Raw genomic sequence first — 27,190 nt, 5'->3', positions numbered from 1 at the left:
GAGGGATAGATAGATGGAGGGATCGGCCACCCCATGTCACTGGAGATAGGGAGGGATAGATGGAAGGAGATCGACCACCCCATGTCACTGGAGGTAGGGAGGGATGGATTGGGGGGGGGGGGGATCGGCCACCCCATGTCACTGGAGAGAGGGAGGGATTAATGGGGGGAGATTGGCCACACCATGTCACGGGAGGGCTGGATGTGGGGGGGGGGGGGGTGATCGGCCACCTCATGTCACTGGAAAGAGGGCTGGATGGGGGGAGGGGGAATCAGCCACCCTATGTCACTGGAAAGAGGGAGGGATGAATGAATGGGGGTGGGGGGTGACCACCCCATGTCACTGAAGGGATGGATTGGGGGGGGTCGATAAATGTGGGGAGAGATGAGGCGGGTGAATTGCTCCTGGTGGCGGGGTTAATAGGTGAGTGGGGCTTCTATACTGGGCCTCCTATAGTTAGCTAAGCTAAACTTGGTCACTTCTAGCTTGCTAACTTATTCCACCAGCAGAGCGTGTTCGAGAAAACCTCCACACAGTGTCAGGCATACCGCTCATTAGTTTAAAATAACTTTTCAGCACTTTACAATTGGAAAAGTACCAAAAAGTAGGTGAAAAAGCACTATCAAAATTATTCTTAACATTTTCCTGCTTGCTGGTGGTTTAATGAAGGTTTTTTTTTTTTTTGATAAGGTGTGGAAATGTCATTTAGAAGAAAACTTAGGAGAAAAAGTAAATTGCAGATGGGCCATTGCTTTTTACAGTGTATTTTTTATATAACTAACACCACTTGTTAATGGTCATTTTCATTGAGAAATCCAAAAGTTAATGCTATGATTTCCCTTTCCTGGCTTAGGTTCAACCAAGTGTAAAACTTCCAAAGCCAGAATTCCATATCTTAGATTCAGTGATATGCCGTTCTCTATAGATTTTTTTTTTATTTTTTTTAAAGAGGAACTGAACTCAGAATATGAAAACAGAGCATTGCAATCCATGTTAAAAATTGTAGGCAAAAACAGTACAATATATGTACAAAAATATGTGAATAAACTATAGTATACAATTATATTGATAAGCCACACCCTCTGTGACTTATTCTGCTGTGGCAAGGCTCCCAGAGATCAATGGGAGACTTTATCCTGCTTATGCAAATCCCCTGCAGCTTTGTTTGTTGACACAGTGAGTCATCAGGAGGCTCTGTGAAAAGAGAATCCTGACAGCCAGCTGAGGGACTGTAGAAACTTAACTTTGTTGTAAGGCAATGGGAAACACTGGGCTAGCTGATAAAAGTGCAATTAGAGGGCAGCATGATGCAGAGCTGTGCATGGAGGGTCCATGGGCAAAAATCTGTCTGGTCTCTCCCCATTGTTATGACTACATGTTTGGATAAGGTGTTGAAAAGTTTTTGACAGTCCCTAGACTCCAGGGGAGGGCTGCTTTCTGACTTGTGTAAGTGACTGGCAGGGAGTCACATTACAGGCAAGTAGCCTCTGTGTGATGTGGGTCTGCAATACAGATAAGATCTCTGCTCCATCTCAGGCTATTCTCAATTTCTCCCTATATCTCTTCTTTCTGGACTAGAGCACGCCAAAATCACAATAGCAATCGTTAGCAATTTGTGAGTACAATTTTTAGAGCGATTTTTGAATGAATCGCTCCAAAAAATGCTACATGCAGTGTGTTTGCGTTTTTAAAAAAAATCACTACGCTACTGTGAGAACACAGTCATAGGGTAACATTAGCCAAGCGCTTTTCAAATCACTGTCGATTTGAAAACCGCTCAGAAGTACTCTTGGTTTAAAAACGGGCTCTAGGTCTGTTTTTCACTGCGCGTATCCGCCGCCTGCTTACCCAGCCATGCGCGTCTGCCGCCCGCTCACCCGCCGTACATCCAGCCGTCCACTCACACACCGCCCGCTCGGCTCCCTGGCCCCTTCCTCCTGTGTGTGAGAGGCTGAGTCCGTGCTGCGCACATGCACAGTAGCAAAAAGCACGGACCCAGCTACACAGAGACAACTGTCCCTGCTGTACGTAGGGACAGTTGCCTATTATTATATAGGATTTATATAGCGCCATCTTTCGCAGTGCTGTACAGAGCATATTGTCTTGTCACTTAACTATCTTTTCCCTTCTCTTTCAGCTTTTCTCTCCTCACCATTTCTCCCCTTCTCTGCATAAGGGCTCAGACACACTATAAGCGCTTTTCTGAGCGATTTTACCACGATTGCGATTTTAATGTAAGTCAATGGGAGCCCTTTTTAAAAAGCTGATGGCTAAAAAGTGCTCATAAAAGCGCTTATAGTGCTTCACAGTGTAAAAAGGACTGAACAAGTTTTTCCCTGGAAAAAAATGAATACATTTATATGCTTCATTGTTAATGCTTCACTCTATATAAAACTAAACAAATGTCCACTAAAAACATATAACAGTCCTCCTTACACTGTGAAGCATCAAACCTTTCTTAGTGTGTATGTGAACTGATAACGAGAGGGGGACATTGGGCTTGATTCACAAAGCCGTGCTAACTGTTTAGCACGGGCGTGCTAAACAGTTAGCACGTAAAGTGCCGCGATCGCAGACATTTGCGCGCGATAACGTGGACTTTTGTCCGCGAGCGGCACTTCATGTGCTAACTGTTTAGCACGCCCGTGCTACACAGTTAGCACGGCTTTGTGAATCAAGCCCATTGTGTATCTAAAAGGGTTGCTTTTTGGCAAAAAAAATGTTTTTACTGAAATTAGCAAGAGTGAAGTAATATCAGTGAAGCGCTTCAGTGTAAAAAGGACTGAACAAGTTTTTCCCAGAAAAAACATGACTACATATATATGCTTTACTGTTAATGCTTCACTCTATATAAAACTAAACAAATATCTAATAAAAAAAATAACAGTCCTTTTTACACTGTGAAGCGCCAAACCTCTATTAGTGTGTATGTTAACCAATAGCGAGAGAGGGAGATTGTGGGTTGCTTTTTGGCAAAAAAAAAAGTTTTTTCTGAAATTAACAAGAGTGAAATAACAGTGAGGCTAAGTTCACAGTGGGACGTTAAAGTCGCGCGTTAAAACAGCATTTAACGCAGAATAACTCACTGCAATGAAAAATCAATGCCCTGTTCACAGTGCACACGTTGCGTTGGTGTCTAACGCTGCACGTTAAGTAAAAGTACTGCATGCAGTGCGTTATACACGTTATTAGCTGCGTTGGACTGTTTGCACATGCTCAGTAATGACTTGGAAGCATACTTTTCATTGCCTGTATTTTTTACTGTATCTGCTGTATGCCATGGTAACGCTGCGTTGCCACTTTTTGGGCGCATTGCGTTGTAAGCTTGCAGTGCGACTTTAACGTGGCATCAAAACGCAACGTCCCACTGTGAATCTAGCCTGAAGCATATGCGTGCCTGTCATATTTTTTAGTGGACATTTGGTCAGTTTTATAAAGAGTGAAGCATTAACATTGAAGCATATATATTTATGATTTTTGAGAAAAACCTGTTCAGTCTTTTTTATACTGTGAAGTGCCAAACCTCTCTTAGGGTGTACGTATGTGAATTGATAACGAGAGAGGGCGATCGTGTATCTAAAAGGGTTGGTTTTTGGCAAAAAAATTGTTTTCCTGAAATTAGCAAGAGTGAAGTAATATCAGTGAAGCATATGCGTGCCTGTCTTTTTTTTTTTTTTTTTTTTTGTGGACATTTGGTCAGTTTTATAAAGAGTGAAGTATATATGTGTGTGTGTGTGTATGTATGTATGTATGTATGTATATATATATATATATATATATATATATATATATATATATATATATATATATATATATATGTATGTGTATATATATGTATATGTATATAATATATATATATATATATATATATATATATATATATATATATATATATATATATATATATATATATATATATATATATATATATAATTATAGCTACAGGATGACAAGCAGACGATCTCACACTGCAGGAGGCATAGTTTGAGAAAAAAAAAATACTTTTTCAAGGCATGTGCCAGTATAGTGCAGGGCAGCAGCAGAAGCCACAGCTGTCACTTTCCTGTAACAGGGCGACTGTTGATGACCTCATGACACTGGGCTGCAAATCTCATTCTGTGAGAGCTGCAAAATGGAGGGAGAGAGTTGCAAGATGGAGCCTGCCATTCTCTTGTTCATAGTTGTATTGCACAAATATATCTACTTTTATATTGCCCTTCACAAGTGTTTTGTGTCTAATCATTCATTTCAAAGGGATAAGGAGGCTCAATTTAGTAATTTTTTTTTTTTTTGGTTCAGTTCCTCTTTAAGTACTAAATGCAAAACACACTGCATTACCTTGTAGCCTCAATGCAGCTTTATGCAGGCTTCTTTCTTTAATACTCCATGTGGGTCGATCTTAGAAAGTAAAACTAACTGCATCATGTGACAATTCCCTCTCTGCAATGTACTGTATACATTTGTACAAAAGGTGACATAAGTTAACAAGCAGTGTTTGCATGCCTGCAACTTGGAAACTGGAACATCTATAGTTTGAGTGGAGAGCATTTTAGTATGCTGTTCACTGCAGGCAATAGTTAAAGCAAATTGGGTTTTTAAAATAAACGGAATAAGCTATTTAATATCAAGTTTTATAAAAGTCAAAGTATGGCATAATTAGCAATCTACTTTTTTTTATATTACTCCAGGCCATTTAGAAAAAAATGGACAAAAAAGAAAGGGTGTGGAGAAATCAATAGTCTTATATTGTAGTACTTACCAGTATACTGTAACTCTGCAGGCTAGCAAGTACTGGACTCATAAAGATATTAAAGCCACCACTTTCATACACATATGCAAGCATATAAGTAGTTAGTTAAGAGTGATAACAGCACCCACACAGAGAACCTTGCATCAACCTACAAGTTCTATATAAAGTCTACTGTAATAGCGATTGACCACTTCATTGGAGTCTTATAGATAGAGGCTATCTCTTCCAAATAAGTCAATCAGTTATATCTCCAGAGTGCTCACGTTGTCAGATTTCACTCCTACACCTCCACCGACACCCTTCAGTGAAACACTCGCCAAGTGCGGTGGACCACTCTTACAATGGTCTCAGCTCGCCTATGGGGCATTTACTGGGCTCCCCTCGCCTCTCGATGTGACACCACAATCTTCATGCAGAGATCTTTCCCTCCTTTAACGCGCAGAGACCCAGTATTACAACATCACATTTAAAGGGAATGTCCAAGCAAAATAAAAAAATGAGTTTCACTTACCTGGGGCTTCTACCAGCCCCATGCAGCCATCCTGTGCCCTCGTAGTCACTCACTGCTGCTCCAGTCCCCCGCTGGCAGCTTGCCGACCTCGGAGGTCGGCGGGATGCATTGCGTACATTTTTACGCATTCCCGCTAGTGCAGGAACATTAACACATACAATTTTATGCATTACTGGTTCAATGCGTAAAAATTTACGCATTGAACCAGTAACGCGTAATAAAAACATGGAAACATTTAATTATTTGTGTGGTATTAGTAAAGACAGACTGTGATTGTCTATTGTTGTGACTTAGATGAAGATCAGGTAACTTTTTATAACCAATTTGTGCAGAAATCCATATAATTCCAAAGGGTTCATATACTTTTTCTTGCTACTGTATCACATCACCATCCTCCCCTACTAGTGCCCCGTGTCCCCTGTTCTGCTCAGCCGTAATCTATGACTGCGTAGAATGTCGATTTATGGGTGGGGAAGTGGCAGTTCCTCCTCCTCTCTGACTGTCCTAAGAAATACCTCCTCCAATCGCTGCTTATAATAGTTCCAGATATCTGTTACAGCACACAGCGCTCAGAGGAGCTCTGACGTGTGTGGGCTTGTGGTGATTGAGCTCGGAATGATAGCGTACTAATAGCTGTATTAGTACACTATCGTACCATGCTCAATCATCACAAGTCCACACACGTCGCAACTCCTCTACGCACTGTGTGTACTGTAACATATATCGGGAACTGTAAGCGGCGAGTGGAGGAGGTGTTCTGAAAATGGGCAGAGAGGAGGAGGAACTGCTGTCAAGGACCAATTCGTGATTGGGTTAATCGCTCAGTCAGAAACTCTTTCGCTGTCACTTTGCACATAGATGATTCGCAATCTATGAACCGACTAGCCGAGAGGAGTATGGAGTCTACCACCCACATACAATTTCAAATGCTTGCCACCACGTGCGAGTCAGTGCACGATTGTAACTATAACAACACACTGAGAACACTGTAACTTAACCCTGTATGCAGGGATCGGCGCCAGATCTGTATATCTGTGCCCGATTCAAGCATACGGGTTGTAGATGCAAAATACTACAGAACGCAAGGTAATGTTTTCGGAGGAGCAAGTACGATTGTGTATGTTCAGGAACAGGTCATAACCGTTAAAACAATTTTTAAATGTTTTAATAACAAAAGCAAGAAGTTTTAAACCAGGATACCACCATTTATTGGCTAACTAAAAAATGAATAAAAATAAGCAAGCTTTCAGCCTTCGTCTGGCTTATATCCTGTTAGTTTGCAAACTGGTGGTACAGACCGCTTATATACATACAACATCAAAAGGGAAAACAGATATTTTTTCAAGCATAAATGCATGCCATTAAGATGCCTTAGTAACAAAAATACACACATTTACATAAACCAATTAACACATAACACTAAGCATAAAATAAAAGGGAGTAACTGTGAGGGCTTGTTCACACTGGAGGCGTTTTTATTCTTTTTTTCACACGCAGGCGATCAAACGCTTGTGCAATGAATGTCTGAGAAGGTTCATATCAGCACGGGTCGTGCACTGTGCGGTCAGCAAAGCGGTGCTTGGACCATTTTTGAGGCGATTCCGCCTCATTGGAAGGTATAGGAGAAACGCAAAACACTCACAAAATTGCGTTTGCGTTTTTAAGAATAAATACATTGTATTCATTCTTTTTTTCCGGTTCAAAGAGTTTACTTCCTGTCTGACGTCCGGAAGTGAAAAACCGCAATCACTCGGCAAATCCGTTCAAAAAAACGTTTAAAAAAAAAAACAAAAAACAGCGTGCAGGTAATCGCCAGGAATCGCAAAAAAAGCCACAACACCCACACAACGCGGAAGGCCACGTGAACGGAACGCAATGTGAACAAGGCCTGAAGGGTTTACTTAGCTTAGCAGTCCTTGTGAATGAAATAATCAAGTTCAAATGCAGGCATTGATATCATAGTCCTGGAAAAAAGCATGCGCTCAGCCCTCCTATGAACGCATGCCTGTAGTAAGTTCTTTGTCAATGGAATTTTGGAAGACCCATGGTCGCTGAGGGACCAGACTTTTATAGAATCTGACTTTTGGTGGGCTCTTTCCTTAAAAACTGGGTATGTATACCCCCTGGTGAGTAAGGTAGGCACAATTTTTTACAGGCAGAAATAACATATCAATAACCTTCGCCATTTCTGTCTGGATTGGCTCACAGTGAATCCGAGGGCAGGTTTTTAGCCTGTGGCCAATGCTTAATCAAACGGCACTAAATATCGATAGGTTAACGTGTGGTCAGCAAACTCTGAATAACTGTTTCCATAGCAGCTACAATGCTATAAGTTGAATGAGTTATTATCCTGATTTTTAGAAACCAGCAAATATATTTGTTTTATGTCTGTGATAACCCCATCTCGAATTATTAATGAGATTTTGGCATTGTTTTAATTCAAAGTTTTTGAAGGAAAGGTTTTTAAACTGCAGTTAGGGACAGGCTCTTGTTACCAATGAAAAGAACATTTGCTTGTCACTCAGGTGTGTAGGAGCCACGAGTTAAGTGGGCGAGGACTCTGCTCTCATTCAGAGTGGGTGTTCAGGAAGGGGGGAAAAACATGAGCCTGTAGATTTAAACTGTAGATTTAGACAAAAAATGATACTGTGCAGGACGATACGAAATTGATTTTGGGCATGATTTTTCATATCATTTATGACAACCGCCACTTCCTCCCTGCCGATAATCGACTTTCGACTTCGACACAATCGAAGATTACAGCTGAGCAGAGCGAGGGACATGGTGCTGGAGGGCAAGGATGGTGCTGTGACATATTTCACAGCACCACAAATAAAACAGTATTAAAAGCATGTCGATAGCAAACCAGTTCAGGGGTACTTTAAAACAGATGGCACCTTTATGTAAGCAAGAAGCCGCTCCCATAATGGATACTTTTGTCGGTGACAAAACATACATATCATGCCTTTTATGTCCCTGGAAAGTAAAGCGTACATCTAAAACTTCTGGTTTATAACACATCTATTGCCCATTTAATGGACCTTGAATAACTCAATGTCATAAAATAGCGCTCACAAATCAATAGACACCATAGTTGCAATTAAATGATCATATAAAAATTGGCGAGCTGAGCAAAAAACACCAGTGCAGACAGGTGGAGCGCTCCCTGTTTGTTGTGAAAAGCTAGAAGAATAATAGTGACATATGGGGTTAAGCGCTCAAACAGTTCAATCTCTCCTGTATTCAGAACTTCAGCTTGCACTTTAATTACATGTACAGGAGTATGTAACACAAAGCCCCCCCGCCCTTTGTAAAAAGACTCACTGGATCAGCTGGCCAAACGGGCCAGTCAGCGCATCAGGGGTATTGGCCACCCCTCAGCCACCACCGCAACCTCAGCTGGGCTTTTGTACTGTCAATCCGGGTGCGTCACTTTCAAAAAGACACGCTTGACATAGCGTAAAAGTGCAAGGGAAGGATTCCCACTTTTATTAAAAAATGTTCAAATAAAAACAAAAATAGCTTCCAGTAGATACATACCGGTATGCTAAAGTGGGGAGGCGCGCAGCTCTGATTATGCATATCAGCCTTCAAAATTAGCCGCCTTAGCCCTTACCCCAGTAAAACCGCCGCTACTAATAGAGAAATTTTGTGTGCCGACAGTCGCCGCATCCGGTGATGTCACACACAGCGTCGCTCCGCCCTACGCGTTTCGTTACTATGGTAACTCATCAGGGGCTACGGCGCCTTGGATACGGTGTGCTTTATTATATCGCTTACAGGCTGTCATGCGCATAGCAAAGCTGCCTGCTGCCCACTACAAAAGGCAATCTACAGTGGGTTGCAAAAATATTCGGCCTCCTTGAAGTTTTCCACATTTTGTCACATTACTGCCACAAACATGAATCAATTTTATTGGAATTCCACATGAAAGACCAATACAAAGTGGTGTACATGTGAGAAGTGGATCGAAAATCATACATGATTCCAAACATTTTTTACAAATAAATAACTGCAAAGTGGGGTGTGCGTAATTATTCAGCCCCCTAAGTCAATACTTTTGTAGAACCACCTTTTGCTGCAATTACAGCTACCAGTCTTTTAGGGTATGTCTCTACCAGCTTTGCACATCTAGAGACTGAAATCCTTGCCCATTCTTCTGTGCAAAACAGTTCCAGCTCAGTCAGATTAGATGGACAGCGTTTGTAAACAGCAGTTTTCAGATCTTGCCACAGATTCTCGATTGGATTTAGATCTGGACTTTGACTGGACCATTCTAACACATAGATATGTTTTGTTTTAAACCATTCCATTGTTGCCCTGGCTTTATGTTTAGGGTCATTGTCCTGCTGGAAGGTAAACCTCCACCCCATTCTCAAGTCTTTTGCAGTCTCCAAGAGGTTTTCTTCCAAGTTTGCCCTGTATTTGGATCCATCCATCTTCCCATCAACTCTGACCAGCTTCCCTGTCCCTGCTGAAGTGAAGCACCCCCAGAGCATGATGCTGCCACCACCATATTTGACAGTGGGGATGGTGTGTTCAGAGTGATGTGCTGTTAGTTTTCCGCCACACATAGCGTTTTGCATTTTGGCCAAAAAGTTCCATTTTGGTCTCATCTGACCAGAGCACCTTTTTCCACATGGTTGCTGTGTCCCCCACATGGCTTGTGGCAAACTGCAAACGGGACTTTTTATGCTTTCTGTTAACAATGCCTTTCTTCTTGCCACTCTTCCATAAAGGCCAACTTTGTACAGTGCATGACTAATAGTTGTCCTATGGACAGAGTCTTCCACCTGAGCTGTAGATCTCTGCAGCTCGTCCAGAGTCACCATGGGCTTCTTGACTGCATTTCTGATCAGCGCTCTCCTTGTTCGGCCTGTGAGTTTGGGTGGATGGCCTTGTCTTGGTAGGTTTACAGTTGTGCCATACTCCTTAAATTTCTGAATGATCGCTTGAACAGTGCTCCTTGGGATGTTCAAGGCTTTGGAAACTTTTTGTAGCCTAAGCCTGCTTTAAATTTCTCAATAACTTGATCCCTGACCTGTCTTGTGTGTTCTTTGGACTTCATGGTGGTGTTGCTCCCAAGATTCTTTTAGACAACCTCTGAGGCCCTCACATAGCAGCTGTATTTATACTGACATTAGACTACACACAGGTGCACTCTATTTAGTCATTAGCACTCATCAGACAATGCCTATAGGCAACTGACTGCACTCGGATCAAAGGGGGCCGAATAGTTATGCACACACCACTTTGCAGTTATTTATTTGTAAAAAATGTTTGGAATCATGTATGATTTTCGTTCCACTTTTCATGTGTACACCACTTTGTGTTGGTCTTTCATGTGGAATTCCAATAAAATTGATTCATGTTTGTGGCAGTAATATGACAAAATGTGGAAAACTTCAAGGGGGCCGAATACTTTTGCAACCCACTGTATATCAGTTTTAATAGTAGGTTAGGCTTCAATAATATATAAATGCTGTTAGAAAACCTCCTAGCAATTGAAAATGCCTAAACTAATAAATAGAAGGAATAAAAAGGATTGGGAAAATTATATATGTACACTAATGCATTGCAGTATACAATCTTACCACAAAATGGCAAAGTAGTCAATGGCCTCAATTCACGGAGCATTATCAAACGTTTATCAAACACTTTATCAAACGTTTGATACCTCATGGGTAAAATCTCACTAAGGTGTTATATATTTGTTGAACGTTTTATCGGTAAAACATTCGATAAATATATAACACCTTAGTGAATTTAAAATGAGATTTTACCCATGAGGTAAATTATCAAACGTTTGATAAAGTTTTTGATAAACGTTTGATAATGCTCCGTGAATTGAGGCCACTATAGCAAATGCAGAGCATATCTGAAAGCAGATTTCACATCTAACAGGCCACACACGGCCAATGTAAATTGTCAGCGAGTGGCCTGTCACAGCAGACTTAAAAAACAACAATTTACAAAATGGCATCAACCCTTACAGGGAGGCCACAAACAAATGCTGGCTATAATGCATATAATAAACAGCAGTGCAATAAATTACTAACATAAATGGCACCTCACCCAGATCAAACCCCCCATAACTATCACAACTGAGGGATGCTCGGGACCAGGTTTGTTAACTATTACTAATATAGCAATTTAGATCGATATCCATGTTCAATACTGCAGGTTCCAAACATCCCATCTTGTGTATCCATTGTGTTTCCAGCCTTGACACCTCTCGTTTGCGATTGCAACCCCTTCAATTAGCTTTAACCTTGTGGACCCCACACAGCTTAAGACCATCTACATACTTGGCATGGTGGGGGGAGAAGTGTCTCGAGACACTGTGCTGCTGGTAACCCTTCCCAATTTTGTATGTGTTCACCCCATCTTTTGTGGAGGGCCCTAGTGGTCCTCCCAATATACTGGAGTCCGCAACCACATGACAACAAATATAAGGCATATGCCGATTTACAGGTTATGAATTCCCATAATTTTATATGTTCTCCTTTTAGCACCAGAGACAACCTCATAAATCCTAGAAGTAAGACCTTCACGACAAGTCCGGCAGCCCCTACAAGGATAGAAACCAGCTGTTTGCCATGAGTTGGTAGGAAGTCGTGGGGGATCCACACAACTAGGTGCCAAGAAATCTTTCAGATTCTTGGCACGCCTGTAGATAAAAGTGGGGTGGTCAGGTATATGCGGTCCAAGAGTTGGATCTCGCCGCAAGATATTCCATTGTCTCCTGAAAATGGCCTCGACCTGTCTAGATTGTCGACTATATTCAGACAAGAAACCGAACTCCATACTTCACTCTCTCGGTGGACGTGGGGCAAAGGTCTGAAGTCTCTCCATCCCCGCCACTAGTTCACTTTGAGAGTGTACTACATCAGTCATAACCTTTTTCAATGAACTTTCCTGCCAGCATTTTGGATTGGGAGTTTTCCAATTGGAACAGTTCCTCCGCAAACTGAGGAATTGGCCTCTGGGGACCCCCCTGAGCCAATTAGGGTTATGGAAACTCCCAATAGGGATGTAGCCATTTCGGTCTGTCCCCTTAAAATGGGTTCTGGTCCACAGGGTTTCACCTTCCTTATCTCCAAAACCAGGAACACAACTGATTCACAACTACTGGTAGCTGTAAGCTCAATATTGAGCTCATTCTCATTCAAGCTGGTAATATAATTATCAAACTCTGAACTAGTGCCCTCCCACAATGTTAGCAAGTCATCTATGGAACAGGACCATTTCAGAACACAATGAGACATAGCCCTACTGAGGACCTCCTCCTCCCACACAGCCATAAAGATATTGGCAAAGCTAGGAGCGAACCCTGCACCCATCGCACAACCGCGCTTTTGCACATAGTACGCACCTGCACGCCAAAAATAATTGTGTTAGGGCAAATTCCAGAAGGGGCAAGACAAATTTACATTGTTTAGACTTCATATCGGTTTTCTGCAGGTAACACCCAGCAGCCCGCAGTCCGTGATCATGGGGGATAATAGTGTACAGGGATGACACATCTGCCGTACCAAAAAAGTGCTCCCCGTAACACCAACCCCCTGAAGGACCTGCAGGGTATGCTTAGTGTCCCTTAGCAGATTAGGGATAAGTGCTAAAGCAGGCTGCAGCATATCATCTAGGTATTGACCCAAACGGTGCTTGATGGACCCCATCCCATTGATAATTGGTCTACCCGGTGGTTCTGTCAAGCTTTTATGAATTTTAGGGGTCTGGTATGTGACTTGGATACGTGGTGCGCTTGGCAACAAATATTCGTATTTCCTAGGATTGATTAGGAGGCGCCCCGTGTATTTGTGACACAGTATTTAGATTAGTGATTTGCTATATATAGTAGTATAAAGTTAGATAAATTGAAGTAGGTAAGATCTTACCTGAATAAGTCATTTATCAGCGGGGCGGATAACTAAAGATTTGTCATCCAGTAACTCTTTAACCACAGATTTTAAATTGCTGTTGTTCCTCTGGACTGGAAGGGTGTTCAAATCATGCAGTATCATTCTCTTAACCACTTGCCGACTGCCCACAGCCGATGGGCGGCGGCAAAGAGGCCCGCAGAACGACCGCAATACGCCGAACGGCGGCTCGTTCTGCCCTGCAGGGGATCGCGTGCTCATTGCACACGCATCCACGGGCAATAGGCTCCGCCCACCCGCGGCGCTTCCGAATGGCCGGCGGGTTGTTAACCCTAGATCTGCCGCAAAACAAGCGTATAATACGCTTTGTATTGTATACAAAGCATATTGTACAGGCTGCCTCCTGCCCTGGTGGTCCCAGTGACCGAGGGACCACCAGGGCAGGCTGCAGCCCTCCCTGTGTGCACCCAATCACACTGATCTGCCCCATTGATTTGCATTTATTTGTAGATGTTAGTCTTGCTTTCATTTGCATAGGCTTATTAGACTTGATTTCTTTGCAGAGGCTTGCCCGCCTTGCTTTCATTTGCAGAGGCTCGTTAGCCCTGCATTTATTTGCATATGCTTGTTAACCTTTCCATTTATTTTCCGATGCTTGCTAGCAGAGGCCTGTTAGCCTTGCTTACTTTTGCATAGGTTTGTTAGCCTTGCATTTATTGCCATATGCTTGTTAGCTTTGCTTTTATTTGCAGAGTCTTGATAGCTTTGCTTTCATTCGCATAGACTTGTTGGCCTTGCTTTCTTTTGCATAGGCTTGTTAACCTTGAGTTTATTCGCATAGGCTTGTTGGCCTTTCGTTCATTCGAATAGGCTTGTTGGCCTTGCGTTCATTCGCATAGGCTTGTTGGCCTTGCGTTCATTCGCATAGGCTTGTTGGCCTTGCGTTCATTCGCATAGGCTTGTTGGCCTTGCGTTCATTCGCATAGGCTTGTTGGCCTTGCGTTCATTCGCATAGGCTTGTTGGCCTTGCGTTCATTCGCATAGGCTTGTTGGCCTTGCGTTCATTCGCATAGGCTTGTTGGCCTTGCGTTCATTCGCATAGGCTTGTTGGCCTTGCGTTCATTCGCATAGGCTTGTTGGCCTTGCGTTCATTCGCAGAGGCTTGTTGGCCTTGCGTTCATTCGCAGAGGCTCGTTGGCCTTGCGTTCATTCGCACAGGCTAATAGGAGGGGAATTAATAATGCGAGCTTGTTAAGTAATATGCTACTAATAACATTCGCTGAGACGCATTCCGGTAGAGGTGGATCATGAATGCGGAAGTTTTTGTTGTCTCCGTCACTATGACAACTATGCTGCACACGTAGATACGAAGAGGCGCCTCTTGAAGACGTCAAGCAGACGCCTCTTGAAGGCGTTTTGGGCATCTGCCATAGCTATAACAACCGGCATAGTATGTTAGTACGCCTATACGCATTGGGGGATACGTTAGGGGGAGGATGACGTAGCCGCATCCTTCCCATACGCTGAATTGAGGAGAGGACCTATGACGCTAGGTCACATGTTGAGGCTGGACCAATAGGGAAGCCCCAATGTAACTCTATGGAGTACATCGCCGAGGGCGGCGTTATTGGAGATTTTAATCTCCAGAGATGCGCCCTTTGGACCTCTGTTTGCGGTGAGAAAGCGTTATCCATGATGAACTTTTAGGATGTACATGACCTACAGAAATATGATATTTTCAGTATATAGGGAATGATGGAGTAACCAATGGGGATTGGAGAATTGTGAGTGACGATTTACTGGACCAATGGGAATCCTAAAGTGGGATGGGTGGTATCAGACATCTGGCTCCACCCAGTCCCATAACTATATAAGAGAGGTGGCTAATCTCATTCATTTGATAGCTGACTGAGCTAGAGAGCACATCTCTCATCTTTTATTTTCCTTAAAGCGGATCCGAGATAAAAAACTAAATATAACAAGTGACTTGTCCATATATCTTATCTAAAGTTTAGATAGTTTACACAGCAAATCTATCTTCAAACCGCTTCAACAGTATATTAATATTTTTTCCTGTGATACAATGGGAGCAGACATGTTTTCTGCTTGTCACTATTACACAATTACACACACAGGCAAGCTTATCTGTATCTAGGCATGCTAATCTGCATATTCTGTGAAAACTATACTATTATCTCCTCCATACACAGGCAACTGATCTGTATCTGCAGTGCAGCTCTCAGATTGTGAAAACTCTGCCTCTGAAATCTATAGCTAGTAACACCTTTTTCACCTGCCCAGACTGAAATCCCACAATCCCTTGCAAGCGCCAAGGCACTCTGGAGAAGCTGTGGGTGTGGCTTGTTTAGTTTATAGGGAATTAGAGTATTAAAAGAAAACAAAACAAGTATTTGGCTTGAGGAATGCCCTATAAACTATATGTAAGGAACACAATTATGCAAGGAGTAAAAGTTCATCTCGGATCCACTTTAACTATGTCTTTGTAATTAGTTCTCTTATAATGCACTTTGCACCCTAGCACTTTATTTATTTTGCCCTGACGACGGCTCTATTTTTTATGAGCCGAAACATGTTTGTTTTGGTGGAGGGTTTTTCCATATGCAAGTAGAACCATATTAGTATTAGTACTGAGTAGTGGGCAGTACCCCAATTGACCAACGTCCATACGTTATTGGTCTAGGGGAAACACAATTTATTGCCCAACTAGGTATTGGTAAAATGAAGTAAAAATAATATATAAAAAAAAGGGTTTAAGTCAAGCTATTATAACAATTGAGTACTTTATATGACGATTTTATGAAATTATGAATTAAAAGTTTTATATTTTATCAAGTCTTCAACAGGGTCAAAACTGTGTTTAGACTATACCATAAAGGCCAACTTTGTGCAGTGCACAAGTAATAGTTGTCCTATATACAGATTCCCCCACCTGAGCTGTAGATCTCTGCAGCTCGTCCAGAGTCACCATGGGCCTCTTGACTGCATTTCTGATCAGTGCTCTCCTTGTTTGGCCTGTGAGTTTAGGCGGACGGCCTTGTCTTGGTAGGTTTACAGTTGTGCCATACTCCATTTCTGAATGATCACTTGAACAGTGCTCCGTGGGATGTTCAAGGGTTTGGAAATCTTTTTGTTGCCTAAGCCTGCTTTAAATGTCTGAATAACGTTATCCCTGACCTGTCTGGTGTGTTCTTTGGACTTCATGGTGTTGTTGCTCCCAATATTCTCTTAGACAACCTCTGAGGCCGTCACAGAGCAGCTTTATATTTACTGACAGATTACACACAGGTGCACTCTATTTAGTCATTAGCACCCATCAGGCAATTTCTAGGGGCAACTGACTGCACTCAGACCAAAGGGGGCTGAATAATTACGCACACCCCACTTTGTAGTTATTTGTAAACAATGTTTGGAATCCTGTATGATTTTCGTTCCACTTCTCACGTGTACACCACTTTGTATTGGTCTTTCATGTGGAATTCCAATAAAAATGATTCATGTTGGTGGCAGTAATATGACAAAATGTGGAAAACTTCAAGGGGGCCAAATACTTTTGCAAGCCACTGTATTTGTGGACATCCATGTAAGTTTCAAACTTATTTAGTGGGCGCATATTTTAGGCATATTTTAGGTCTTGATCTATTAATTTCAACTGATCTTTGGAGAGTAGACATTCACTAATATTGAATATACCCTGTCCAATTAAGTTCTTAGGTTTTTCCCTTCTCCCCCTCTGCATCCTTTTCTGTGCTTCGTTTGTTTGACCCTCTTGGGGATACCCCAATGAAGATTTCCATATCGTCCCTGAACCGTGGTCTCAGGTAATTCCACGGAAAAGGGGATTCCTCCTCTGGATGGCCAAGTGCTTCATACCTATTAGTTGTGGGAACTGAATCATCAGTTTGGGGATTGGTCGGTGGGTGCCCCCTTCTTTGCGAAGGGGCTAGGGAAAACCTCTATCATCAAAAGGATACGTGCCTTTTTTCTTAGGTGGGTATTTTTTTTTTTTTTTTTACAATTCAATTTTTATTGAGTTTCAAAAAAACACGTACAAACAAGTACACGCAGGTACCCAAAAGGACAGCAATTAGATGAACTACAGTTGTATACAATATGAAATTACATGGGAAGTAAAACGTAAAGGAAGGAAAGCTGTGAGCATCTTATGCGGTATATACATATATTCAATACAGTATGAACTAAACAGGATTACATATAAAGGTCTTTGAGACATATGCAAGGATATCCAACATTATTACATCTCCTGAGTTGGTCAGAGTTGCTTGAGCTATGCCAACTGTGGAGAAAGTTGAGAGGAATTAGGGAGAGAGAGAAAGAGGAGAAAGAGGGGGGGGGGGGGATTAAGACAGAAAAGTGAAGATAGTAGTAGCTTTAAGTTTCCAGTGCTTGCCTCTGTAACCAGGACTAGTAGACTAAGTTTGACCTAGTTCCCTAATTTGAGCAAGAAGAATACTAATTTGCTAGTGAGGTCATTCCTCTGGTCCAGAGGGGAGGGCTTCCACATTGTTATACCAGGGGACCCAAATTTTGTCAAATCTACTGGGACAGTTGCGGCTTTTATACGTTAAGCGATATAAAGGCAGGGCCTTCATGATAGTACATTTCCAGTAGTTAAAGGAGGGAGGTTTATCAGATTTCCAGGTGCGTAGAATTTCCCTACGACCATAAAAACATAGGATTCTAATTAAGTATTGGGGGTGTTTACCCGTGGGGTATCGTCTTACAGTCCCAGCAGAAATGTCCGGGGAGAAAGTATTAGTTGTGTTTGCAGAATTTCATTAATTAAGTCATTAGACCAAAATGAATATGTATGAGGGCAGTCCCAAAACATATGGAAGAAAGATCCAGGATCGACATTGCACCTAGGACAATTGGGAGTATTGGAGGTAGAGATTTTGTGCATACGCACAGGAGTAAGATAAGTACGATGGAGAAATTTTAATTTTATTAATCTGTCTCTAGCAGATATCGGTACTTAAACAAAGTTTTCTAAGATTTCCGCCCAGTCCTTGTCATCCAATCCTGGAACTTCCTCGTTCCATCTGGACTGGTATCTTGAAAGACTATGAGTATTATTATTCATAAGACCAAAATATATTACCGAAAGAGGTTTGTCCAGGTCCTCTACCATTAGTGTTTGCTCTATATCACAGGAGACCAAAAGTGGCCTACTGTCCTTAAATTGAGTATTATAAGCGTGGCGAAGTTGTAGATATCTGAAGAACATTTAATTAGGTAGATCAAAGGCACTTTTAAGGGAATTGAAAGGTAAAAGTCCGTCATTCCCCATTATATGTTGAATGGCTTTTATACCCTGGCGGGCCCACAAACCTGGATCTGGTGTTTGTGAAAAATGAAGCAGAGAGGGGTTGTCCCAGAGTGGTGTGTGGGGAGAGTGTTTACCCGCGTTACCTGTATAGGCGAGCATGTCTTTCCATATTTTAGTTGTGGTGGACATAGGAGTCGTGCATCTAGGATCTCCCCTGGTGCCCCTGAACGCCAGCAGGGTTAGTCTCTCGTAAGAGCCCAACCTCGCTGCCTCCACCGCAACTGCGGCGTTGTATTTGTCTTGAGAGAACCACCATCTTATGGTGACCAAAACAGCAGCACAGTAATAGAGGTACATATTTGGAAGTGCTAGACCTCCCTGGTCTGCTGGGAGCTGTAGAGTGGCAAGACCAATCCTCGGTACACCGCCTCCCCAGATAAAACTTGAAATCAGTGAATGTAATTTCTTAAAAAATGCCTTAGGTATAAGTTTTGGCGTTTGGCGAAAAATATAAAGAAACTTAGGCAAGAATATCATTTTAAATATATTAATTTTACTCCCTGACCCCTCCACCGTTTTCAAGCTATCTCCCTCCCCATCTCGCTCTCCCCCATCACCACATGCTCTACCTCCACCTCCTTCTACACCTTGTCCCCCTTCTGTTTCCCTGCACCCTCTCCCCTTCTATCCTTAGACTCCCTTTTGGCCCTCAACCCCCATGCACCTCCCTTCCCCCCACACTCTACCCACACACCACCTCGGCATAACCGTATTCCTATGCATCCTACTCCTAGGCATTCGCTCCCTGTTTCCTGTGGCCTCTGGAATGCCAGGTCCACCCGCAATAAGCTGCTCTCTGGAACTCGCTCCCTCCAGCCACCAGACTCGCCCCCACCTTTAATACCTTCACACAAGCTCTCTCAAGACTCACCCTTTCATGCTCGCATACCCCCCTACACCAGCACCCTAATATGTTCTGTTAGACACCCTCTCAACAAATGCACCTATTGTCTCCACCCCCACCCTTTTTAGATTGTAAGCCTCTGGCAGGGCTCTCTCCCTTAGTGTTTCCAGGTTTCCAATCTTACTGACAATCACCCCTTTTGTGGACTAGAACAATCTCTATTTTGACCTATGACACTGTATTATCAAATCATTTGCATGATCTTGTTTTGTTGTGAGTTTCCTGTATGTCCTACCTTGTATGTTAACCCTTTTACAGTGGGTTGCAAAAGTATTTGAAGTTTTCCACATTTTGTCACATTACTGCCACAAACATGCATTAATTTTTTTGGAATTCCACGTGAAAGACTAATACAAAGTGGTGTACATGTGATAAGTGGATCGAAAATCATACATCATTCCAGACATTTTTTACAAATAAATAACTGCAAAGTGGGGTGTGCGTAATTATTCGGCCCCCTGAGTCAATACTTTGTAGAACCACCTTTTACTGCAATTACAGCTGCCAGTCTTTTAGGGTATGTCTCTACCAGCTTTGCACATCTAGAGACTGAAATCCTTGCCCATTCTTCTTTGCAAAACCGCTCCAGCTCAGTCAGATTAGATGGACAGCGTTTGTGAACATCAGTTTTCAGATCTTGCCACAGATTCTCGATTGGATTTAGATCTGGACTTTGACTGGGCCATTCTAACACATAGATATGTTTTGTTTTAAACCATTCCATTGTTGCCCTGGCTTTATGTTTAGAGTCATTGTCCTGCTTGGAAGGTGAACCTCCGCCCCAGTCTCAAGTCTTTTGCAGTCTCCAAGAGGTTTTCTTCCAAGTTTGCCCTGTATTTGGATCCATCCATCTTCCCATCAACTCTGACCAGCTGAAGAGATGCCCCCCCCCCCCCCCCCCCCCCGAGCATGATGCTGCCACCACCATATTTGACAGTGGGGATGGTGTGTTCAGAGTGATGTGCAGTGTTAGTTTTCCGCCATACATAGCGTTTTGCATTTTGGGCAAAAAGTTCTATTTTGGTCTCATCTGACCAGAGCACCTTCTTCCACATGGTTGCTGTGTCCCCCACATGGCTTGTGGCAAACTGCAAACGGGACTTCTTATGCTTTCTGTTAACAATGCCTTTCTTCTTGCCACTTGCCATAAAGGCCAACTTTGTACAGTGCATGACTAATAGTTGTCCTATGGACAGAGTCTCTCACCTGAGCTGTAGGTCTCTGCAACTCGTCCAGAGTCACCATGGGCCTCTTGACTGCATTTCTGATCAGCGCTCTCCTTCGGCCTGTGAGTTTAGGTGGATGGCCTTGTCTTGGTAGGTTTACAGTTGTGCCATACTCCTTCCATTTCTGAATGGTCACTTGAATAGTCCTCCGTGGGATGTTCAAGGGTTTGGAAATCTTTTTGTAGCCTAAGCCTGTTTAAATTTCTCAATAACTTGATCCCTGACCTGTCTTGTGTGTTCTTTGGACTTCACGGTGTTGTTGCTCCCAATATTCTCTTAGACAACCTCTGAGGCCCTCACAGAGCAGCTATATTTGTACTTACATTAGATTACACACAGGTACACTCTATTTAGTCATTAGCACTCATTAGGCAATGTCTATAGGCACCTGACTGCACTCAGATCAAAGGGGGCCGAATAATTATGCACATACCACTTTGCAGTTATTGATTTGTAAAAAATGTTTGGAATCATGTATGATTTTCGTTCCACTTCTCATGTGTACATCACTTTGTGTTGGTCTTTCATGTGGAATTCCAATAAAATTGATTCATGTTTGTGGCAGTAATGACAAAATGTGGAAAACTTCAAGGGGGCCGAATACTTTTGCAACCCACTGTATCTATTGTGCAGCGCTGCGTAATATGTTGGCGCTTTATAAATACAATAAATAATAATAATGTAAAAAAAATAATTCTTAGCAAAATGTACCACCCAAAGAAAGCTTAATTGGTGGCGGAAAGAACAAGATATAGATCAATTCATTGTGATAAGTAGTGATAAAGTTATTGGCGAATTAATTGGAGGTGAAAATTGCTCGGATGCATTCGTTGAAAAATGACTAAAGGCTGAAATGGTTAAGAACTCATTCAAAATGGAAGCTAGCCGGGGGTTCTCTTGCTAGCTTTCAGTTTTTAGGTGATGGTAAAACTGGAGAACTGCAGCTGAAAATACGGTGGTTTCTTTTATACACCCTTGCTCTGAGGGCTGAACCTAGGCTCAACCCCTGCTCTGGAGGTTAGCCGACCCTGATTCTTTTTTTTTTGGGGGGGGGGGGGGGGGAGGGAGGGGTGGAATTTAGTCTCAAATATATGATTTGTCTGTATCTCAGGCAATAGTCATTGCACATAATAGCACATTCAAAAACCTTAACCCTTTCCACTTGGAGTTCTTTCCTAAAGGGAGTCGTTTCTGCTGAGTTTTTTCTTTTACAGAAATGCGCTCTCCCTCTTACGCTCTCTCTCCCATTTTAACATGGAACGTAACACAATAACATGGTATATCTTATTTTAACCCTTTCACCTCCAAGGGTTTTTAAAAAATAATTAACATGTATTTCATATTTCTATGGGAAGGTGTATAAGGTATTTGGATGTGGTTTTACTTTTTGGCCACAAGATGGAGATCTAGAGTTAGTGTGTTCTAAAAATAGAAACAGAACCATCTGTTTATATTTGTTTGTATTTGTATACATACAGGGACGTAGATACTCGTGCTGGGGGAGGAGAACACATAACGTTTAATTTGATACCTTATTTTGGACAGTTTGGCATCTTCTATTGGCTGGTACCAGAGGAGAAAGCCAAGGTATGGTAAATTGTAAAACCGTTTCCTGGGTGTAATCCTGGCCTGCGTGAGCAAGTTTCGCAATAGGTGGTTTTATGCCTGCCACCCAGGGGCTTTCTGACCCTACACACAATGCAATCTTTGATATTTTGATTGGGCATATTAGCAATAAAATACTGGCTACTATTTACACTCTCCCCCCAGTCCATTCCATAGGATGCCATTGATTTTCTATGCAACTTTGCTAGCAATCTGTAAAAAATCTTCAAAGTAATCTGCAAAGAATCTGCATGCAATCTGCAGAAAGAATTCAGCAATGAAGAAATATGAAAAAAAAAAAGAAATCTGCAAAACTTCTGCAAGACAGATGCAGTCATTGCATCTGTCACTTCCTGGTGCGCCAATCGCTCACTTCTGGATTTCGGGTAGGGGGTTAGGACTGAGTGGGCATGTAGTTTTACATGCCCACTGATTGGCAAAAGACGATCGGGCCAGCCGGGGGGATAGATGCGCCGCAAACCGCCACTGCACATATGCCCCGCATTGCGGGACATACGAGCGTAAGCGGAAATTCGTGATGTCCCGCTAAGCGGGACATACGAGTGCAAAGGGTTAAAGAATATGGATCACATTAAAGGGACTCTGTAACAAAAATGTCATTGTGTTTTCTACCATCCTACAGGTTCCTAAACCTATTATAATGTGCTCTGGCTTACTGCAGCACTTTCTACTATCACCATCTCTGTAATAAATCAGCTTATCTTTCCCCTGTCGGACTCGTCGTCCTGTGTCTGGAAGGCTGCCAACTCTCTTCAGTGTGGTCTGCTATGCATGCCCCCTCTATGCACACTCCCCTGTGTGTGTGTGTGTTATTTACATTAGCCAGCTTTTCTCTGCTCTCTTATCTTTTACAAGCTGGATAAATCCTCTGTTCACATACTGATGAGTCACATACTGCAGAATTACAGACAACGGGGCAGAGCTGTCTGCAAGAAGAAACAATCAGCTTGTAACTCTTCAGTGAGCTGCAGGGGGAAAGAAACACACAAATGATCTCTTGAGATTCAAAAGGAAGGCTGTATACAGCCTGATTGTGTATGGATGTATTTTCTATGTGTGGACATACTGTACATCAACCTACTTCCTGTTTTGGTGGCCATTTTGTTTGTTTACAAACTTTTAAAAACTGTTTTTGACTACTTTTAATGCGGCGGGGAGCGGCGAAATTGACAGAGGGTAATAGATGTCCCCTAACACACTGGTATGTTTACTTTTGTGTGATTTTAACAATACAGATTCTCTTTAATACTAGACATGGAGAGGGTTTGACATTCCCTTCCTGAGAAGCTTTAATAACTGGGTTGCTGTTTATGTCATCTGACCTTTTCTCACTCAAGACACAACTAAAATGTTAATACATGCTCTTATAATATCTCGTCTGGACTACTGCAACATACTACTTTGTGGACTACCTTCTAACAGACTGGCCTCGCTCCAGTCGGTACTGAACTCAGCTGCTTGTCTCATTCATCTTTCTTCTCAATCTTCCTCTGCTGCCCCTCTGTCGAGCTCTTCACTGGCTGCCAATTAACCAGAGGATCCAGTTCAAACTCCTAACCCTAACCTACAAAGCTCTCCACAATCTCTCTCTCGGTACATATCCTCACTGATTTCCAGATACAAACCCAATCGCAATCTCAGATCTGCACATGATCTTCTATTGTCCTCCTCTAGAATTACTTCCTCACATTCACGTTTACAAGATTTTGCATGAGCTTTACCACTCCTGGAATGCCCTCCCACAACACATCCGTCACTCGCCAACCTTTGTTACCATTAAACGCTCTCTAAAACTCATGTGTTCCGACAAGCATATGCGCTAACTTAGGCCACTTCCTTTTGTCCTAAGACCAAATTGCACTCCTTCTAGGTATACTAAAACACACTGCATCAATATATTTGTTGTATACTACCCCTCCTCTTGTTTCCCCCCCATTCCCTTTAGATTGTAAGCTCGCAAGGGCAGGGCTTTCTCTTCCTTTTGTGTCTTGGAAATCATTATACATTTTATTTATCATGTTACTTTTATCACTGTCATTACCAATTCTGTATTTTGTATTCTGTAATTTGTATCATTTTTGTATTTTGTCACTAATTATGTGTCTTGTATATTGGTGTATACCATTGTCTGTATTATTATGTACCCCATGTTTGTTTCTGACTTTGTACAACGCCACGGAATATGTTGGTGCTTTATAAATCGATAATAATAATAAATGTCAGCCCCCTTAAAGAGATATGAAAAAGTTTGTCTGGTTACTACCAATCAATCGATATACTTTTCATATAGGTCACAAGTACAGCAGCTCTTAACCACCCTGGCGTTCTGATAAGATCGCCAGGGCAGCTGCGGGAGGGTTTTTTTTTAAATAAAAAAAAACTATTTCATGCAGCCAACTGAAAGTTGGCTGCATGAAAGCCCACTAGAGGGCGCTCCGGAGGCGTTCTTCCGATCGCCTCCGGCGCCCAGAATAAACAAGGAAGGCCGCAATGAGCGGCCTTCCTTGTTTTGCTTACATCGTCGCCATAGCGACGAGCGGAGTGACGTCATGGACGTCAGCCGACGTCCTGACGCCAGCCGCCTCCGATCCAGCCCTTAGCGCTGGCCGGAACTTTTTGTTCCGGCTACGCTGGGCTCAGGCGGCTGGGGGGACCCTCTTTCGCCGCTGCTCGCGGCGGATCGCCGCAGAGCGGCGGCGATCAGGCAGCACACGCGGCTGGCAAAGTGCCGGCTGCGTGTGCTGCTTTTTATTTCACTAAAATCGGCCCAGCAGGGCCTGAGCGGCAGCCTCCTGCGGTGATGGACGAGCTGAGCTCGTCCATACCGCCCGGCTGGTTAAAAGGCAAAAATAATAAAATACAGTTATTGAATATGGCCAGGTCTGTCTCATCCTCGTCTGCCTCTTGCTGTGTTTTAGTCTTCTCTGGCAGCAGCAGGTCCAAATGGTCCATTTTCAAGCTGGTGTTCACGCCGCTGTGTGAGCTGCGTGAATGCCCTTTTGTTCCTGGTAATTAAAAAAAAAAACACTCATTTGAGAGTAGAATCTTGTATCTAACTTGAATAGACAGACCCCAGTGCTCTGCTACTCCTAGACATGCAATCTGGTTTGGTCATGATGGGAAATCGATGTAGAAAGCTATTGCGTTCATGTTTTCTCATGGTTCATCTGTGACAGACTATGTTCACATTGTAAATATTAATAAGCAAATTTGCCTAATTTTTTACAACCTATCTGTAAGCACATAGAGACATCTTTCTCCAGCCCACCATAGGTCGGGTGGTGCCATGACATCCTCCGGGGCTGCTCTCCCGCTCCCGTTGCAGAATACACCACCAGTGACACCCGGGCTGAGTGTCGGGCTGACTCTTCCTTACAGGGACGGATCTAGGGGGGGGGGGGGGGGGCAAGCGGGTATCTTGCCCCAGGCGCAGTTTGTTGAATTCTTAAAAAGGCGTCACCTGACCTTGCCCCAGGCGCAACTTGGTCTAGATCCGTTCCTGCTTCCTTATCGATGACTCGTCATCACGCCAGCCACTATGCGTCAACGCGGCTGCCGGCGTGACAGTACTGCGCATGCGCGGTTTTCTAACTCTAAACCGCGCATGCGCAGTACCGTCATGTTGGCCGCTGTGATGACGCGTAGCGGCCGGCGTGATTACGTGTAGCGTCACCGATAAGTAAGTGTCAGCCCGACACTCTGCCTGGGTGTCATCGGTGGTGTATTCTGCAACGGCACCGGGAGAGGAGCCAGGAGGATGTCGGGGGACCTCCCGACCTATGGTGGGCTGGAGAAAGCCCTAGATAAGTACCGATTTTGTTTATTTTTACTGCTCAGGGTCCCTTTAATAATGTTGTTTTTGAGCTTCAATACAATTATTTTAAGTTATCAAACTATTTGGAGGCATCATTTCCCTTTTGTTTTTTCAATTGGTTTTTAACTATTTAAACATATATTAAGGCGCCTCTTGTAGTTTTGATTTATATATTGTGTATTTCAAATTGTAGTAAGTTTTAAAAGCAATATTAAATGATCTTTCTCACACAGGATTACATACACAGAGTGGGACGAACAGCACGCGCTGGAAGGTCAGGAAAAGCAATCACTTTTGTCACGCAGTAAGTTTTTTTTTTTTTTTTTTTTTTTGACTATACAAAATACATCTTAGACAGTAGATCTTTGTATCCAATATACAGTATTAATATCTTTGCATCACCCAATATGTGGTAAACCATTGGAGCAACTGTATTGTGGCAGAATCAATAGATCAAACTTAGAGACCCTGTAACAAAACAGTTCATCCTTTTTTTTCTACTATCCTACAAGTTCCTAAACCTATTCTAATGTGCTCTGGCTTACTGCAGCACTTTCTCCTATCACCGTCTCTGTAATAAATCAATGTATCTTTCCCCTGTCGGATTTGTCGCCCTTTGTTTGGAAGGCTGCCAACTCTTCAGTGATCTGTTATGCACGCCTCCCCTTCCATGCCCCCTCTATGCACACTCCCGTGTGTGTTATTTAGATTAGACAGCGTCTCTGCTCTCTTGTCAGTGAGAGAAGAGAGCTGCCTTTTACAAGCTGGATAAATCGTCCTCTGTTAGGCCTCGTGCACACCAGATGAGTTTTTCTGAGCGTTTGAGTTTTTAAATCTACTGCTAATGTTATCCTATGTGTCTGTGCACACTGGAGCAATGAGGTTTTGTAAAAAAAAACCCATAGCATTACATTGGGAAGAGCTTTTAGAGGTTTCAAAAGCTCTTCCCAATGTAATGCTATGGGGTTTTTTACAAAACCTCATTGCTCCAGTGTGCACAGACACATAGGATAACATTAGCAGCAGATTTAAAAACTCAAAACGCTCAGAAAAACTCCTCTGGTGTGCACCAGGCCTCTGGCTGTGAAAGGAGCTGGGCTGTCACATACTA

At 42.8% G+C, this 27,190-nt stretch overlaps 1 protein-coding gene across 1 annotated transcript in view; it reads left to right on the top strand.

The window, feature by feature from the left end:
• DDX47 (DEAD-box helicase 47) overlaps nt 1-27,190 on the top strand; it is a 403,902-nt gene that overhangs the window by 311,591 nt on the left and 65,121 nt on the right. Inside the window, exon 10 of the mRNA XM_068242689.1 lies at nt 26,313-26,383. Within this exon, the coding sequence (XP_068098790.1) occupies nt 26,313-26,383 (71 nt within the window). The remainder of the gene's footprint in view (nt 1-26,312; nt 26,384-27,190) is intronic.

This window comes from Hyperolius riggenbachi, chromosome 6 (assembly GCF_040937935.1).
Source record: "Hyperolius riggenbachi isolate aHypRig1 chromosome 6, aHypRig1.pri, whole genome shotgun sequence".
NCBI lineage: Eukaryota > Metazoa > Chordata > Amphibia > Anura > Hyperoliidae > Hyperolius > Hyperolius riggenbachi.
This window is presented reverse-complemented; position numbering and strand designations above follow the sequence as displayed.